General features: G+C 35.6%; 1 protein-coding gene across 1 annotated transcript; it reads left to right on the forward strand.

Annotated features, from left to right (window-relative positions):
* LOC109361275 (cytochrome P450 78A3-like) lies at positions 1,294-3,560 on the forward strand. Its single transcript, XM_019606678.1, has 2 exons — positions 1,294-2,417; positions 2,632-3,560. Exons 1-2 carry the CDS (start codon positions 1,431-1,433, stop codon positions 3,259-3,261), a joined length of 1,617 nt encoding a protein of 538 aa, XP_019462223.1. The 5' UTR covers positions 1,294-1,430; the 3' UTR covers positions 3,262-3,560.

A 4,456-nucleotide genomic window follows, 5' to 3' on the forward strand; every position in this document is an offset into this window, starting at 1 on the left:
GCAGCAAAGGCGCGTGCGGCCAAATCGTGACCCAATCTAGTCGCTTACTTTTTCTAAGATTTCGTCAGCACTCGTGGCGGCGCAGCTCTTGGTTTTTTCTCCCAAAAAAACTTACCCATTAATCCCATTCGTAACTCCACTAAACATATTAATACTACTAATTAATCACAATAATAAATAGTACTCCTTATTAATAACATGATTTAATATGTATACACTGATAATGTAAGTGTTTTTTACACTATCAACAAATTATTGAACATTATTTTTTAATAATCATTAACTCTCAAATAAAAATAATACAAATTAATGGTAAATATGTGTTAACATTATAAACATCTTTACATTATGAGTGCATAGATTTTAAACTTTTAATAATAAGAATAAAAATGTGTTCCTAATTATATCATCATCAAGCAACAAGTCACAAATCTAATAATGTAAGGCGTGACTGAATCTTTAAGTTTGGTGGTTGGATTCCTGTGAGCGACACTTTTGGAAAGGTAGTATGAACTCGAAAGAGATCAGTCTTTATAAAAAAGGTGAAGAGATACTATTAATAGTACAAAAAAATTATATCATCAATTGCCACCTATATTATTTTGGCTTCTATTTATACAACCTATTTTTATGGATAACCATTAATATTTTTCATTATATCAGTAAAGAATTAATACTATGGATGACAAAAATCTCCAACCTATAGGTACCTATAAAAATAAAAATTGCGAGTACCTACAATTATTATTTATAGGTATATTCTCACCATGTGATTATCCACATACTTATAAATTTATTTTTTATATATATTATATATATTTTTTATTTTATAATAAATTGCATTAATTTCACAATAATAATAAATTTATCATATAAATAGTGTATTATTTATGGAATAATTATTTTTAAATATTAAGTATTACGAAATATATAATAAAAACTAAAAATGTGTTAGATACTGCATATACTTGCTACCCACGTTTGTATTCACAAATAGTGCACGTTTAGGAATAGAAAAGAACTACCCATAGCAGCCCACCTCCATTACCATCCTTAACTAATAATTTCAGGAGTTTATTACGCTGCCAACAAGTTTTGATATTAGAATGGAAATTTTAATATTATAATTATTTGATAGAATTAGTGGGCCTAGAGACCAACATGTTGGTATTTGTACAAAGTATTACCATGAGACTTTTAGTTTTGTTCGTCTTAGTATTAAGATAACCATATATAACGGTTATGTTTTTACCTCTTCCTCTTCCTTCCCTCCTATATATATTCCACAAGAAACCTCCACCCAACACACTTCAAACACTTCATAAAAAAACACAAACCAACCCAAGGGTCTCTCTCAAACTTTCTTACTTTCTCTTTGTTCCTCTGACAATTTAGTAAACACTTCATACTCTCTCACTTTTCATCATAACATGACAACCCACATTGATAACCTTTGGGTCCTGGCCTTAGCCTCCAAATGCACACAACAAAACATTGCATACTTGCTTTTAATCATGGCCACCCTCTGGATAACCATGTCTCTCTTTCACTGGTCTCACCCAGGTGGTCCTGCTTGGGGAAAGTACTACTCCACCTGGAGAAAATCCAAATCATCTTCTTCTGATTCTGACCATAAAAATAACATGATTATTCCTGGTCCCAAAGGGTACCCTTTAATCGGAAGCTTCAGTCTCATGACTTCCCTCGCTCACCACCGTATTGCAGCTGCTGCTAAAGCCTGCAACGCTACGAGACTCATGGCTTTCAGCCTTGGTGAAACACGTGTTATAGTCACATGCCACCCTGATGTAGCTAAAGAGATTCTCAATAGCTCAGTTTTCGCTGATCGCCCTATTAAAGAATCAGCTTATAGTCTCATGTTCAATCGTGCTATTGGTTTTGCTCCCTATGGTGTTTACTGGAGAACTCTAAGGAGAATCGCCGCCACACATCTTTTTTGTCCTAAGCAAATTAAAGCCTCGGAGACTCAGAGAAATGAAATCGCCACCCAGATGATTGGTTTCTTCAAAACCCGCCATACTGAAGTTGGTTTTGTAACTGTGAGACATATTCTCAAGAGAGCTTCGTTGAATAACATGATGTGGTCTGTGTTTGGACAAAGGTACGATGCAAACAGTGGAATGGAAGAGGAGTTAAGCGGTCTAGTGGAGCAAGGTTATGACCTTTTGGGTACCCTTAATTGGGGTGACCACCTTCCTTTGCTCAAAGAGTTTGACTTGCAAAAAATCCGGTTCACCTGCTCCAAACTTGTTCCTAAAGTGAACCGGCTTGTCGGTTCAATCATCACTGAACATCGAACCCACACAACAGAGTCCAACCGGGATTTCGTTCATGTCTTGCTCTCTCTCAATGGTCCAGATAAACTGTCTGATCCCGACATGATTGCTGTACTTTGGGTAAGTTACAAAAGTTCCAAAATTACTAACGTAAATAATAATGTTATACTTTATTTCCCTTTCAACAAAATATACTGACTTTTATCATTAATATCTAGAATATGTTTCTTCGTTATTATTCTTTCTTTTCAATAAAAAAGAAAATAGTAAGATCGAGAATGGTGATAATTGATCCCTCTATATTCGTTCTTATTTTTATTTTTACTTTATTTAGGAAATGATATTCCGGGGGACCGACACGGTAGCGGTATTAATCGAATGGATATTAGCAAGAATGGTGCTACATCCTGAGGTGCAGCATAAGGTTCAAGAGGAGCTAGACATGGTTGTGGGTTGTGTTTCACGCCCTTTGACGGAGGAGGACATGGCGGCGTTGGTATATCTTCCGGCGGTGGTGAAGGAGGTCTTGAGGCTTCATCCACCGGGCCCACTACTCTCATGGTCCCGCTTAGCCATAACAGACACTACCATTGATGGGTATCATGTGCCTGCGGGGACCACAGCTATGGTTAATATGTGGGCCATATCAAGGGACCCAGATGTGTGGAAGGACCCACTTGAATTTATGCCTGAGAGGTTCGTGGCGGGTGAGGGTGAGCCTGAGTTTTCTGTTCTTGGTTCGGATCTGAGGTTGGCTCCGTTTGGTTCTGGTAGAAGGACTTGCCCTGGGAAGAGTTTGGGTTTGGCTACTGTGAGCTTTTGGGTTGCTAGGCTTTTGCATGAGTTTGAATTTATACCGTGTGATGATAAGATGAATGGTGTTGATCTCACTGAGGTGCTTAGACTCTCTTGTGAAATGGCTAACCCACTCACTGTTATGGTTCGGCCCAGGCGTGGGTTTTGAAACTTGAAACTTAAAAAGAAATGAACGAGGTAGAAAATGAAAAAAAAAACAGATAAAGAAGTTGGTGGCAGGTAAATGCTTCTTGATGAGAGTCACTAAATGTTAAATGAATGAATGAAAGATGGGATTGGCTCTATTCTGTTGATGGGGTCTTTGGATTTTCCTTTTCTTTTGTATTTTTAATTTGATAGTCAAGTATTGAGTTTCTAAGTAGCAAAGATTAAAAAAAATCTCTTGCCATTGTAAATTCTGGTGAAATTAATACGAGCTTTAAAATTAATCCATGTCTGTCACTCTCTAAACCTTTTTAGCTCAAGTTCCAATATTATGCTCAATCAGGATAAAAACTAAATCTGTTCTGCGTGTAATATAATTTCACAAGAGATTTTAGTCGTTAACTAGTATCCCTTTTGTGAATTTTAATTTATTAAATAAGTTTAATATCATGCAAATGTAAAGTTTTTTACCCAGTATATTATTTACTGTCATTTATTTATATTACTTTGCACTTTATTTATTTAATAATAGGCACTAGAATTAGTTGTAGTATATGTGCACTGGGTTTCAAACTTACAATTGCCTATTTGTTAGCCTTCTGGCATGTTGCACATTTTAGTGTCCTTGAAATTCCTTTAGCTGGCATTTTAAAAAAACAGTCTAGAAGGTGTGGTTGTTGTGAGACTACATAATTTAGTTTCATTGGTTGGTCAAGAACATGGTTGTTTTGAAAAATATGCAGTTTGATGTTCTAATGTCTACTGGTTGACTTATATAAGTCCAGGTCGCGGGTTTGGTTTTCATCTCCTGTTTCTTTTATCTCATTTCTGTTTTAGGACTCTTAATCCTGTCTTGTTTGAGGACGTTTTTCCGTAAGAACTTTCATGTCTTTTTGTTAGGTGGTTCAGTGCACCTTAATCCTTATCCTCTCTTTCATTAAATAGGAAATACTTTGACTTACTTAACAAACTACTTAGTTTGGTTGGTTAGCGTCTTAGAGGAGTAGAATAATTCACAACTTCACAAAAAAATAAAGGAAACCAAATAAGTGATTAATTTAGGATTTTAAATTGATAATATGCAAATCATTATCATACTAAGCTTCATAATCTTCTTCCTATAGGCAAGATTTTAGTGGATCCAACTAGGAAGCACTTACCTAGAAAGTCAATGGTCAAATCAACAAAAGACATAGGAC

The sequence above is a fragment of the Lupinus angustifolius genome, chromosome LG11, assembly GCF_001865875.1.
Source record: "Lupinus angustifolius cultivar Tanjil chromosome LG11, LupAngTanjil_v1.0, whole genome shotgun sequence".
Classification (NCBI taxonomy): Eukaryota; Viridiplantae; Streptophyta; class Magnoliopsida; order Fabales; family Fabaceae; genus Lupinus; species Lupinus angustifolius.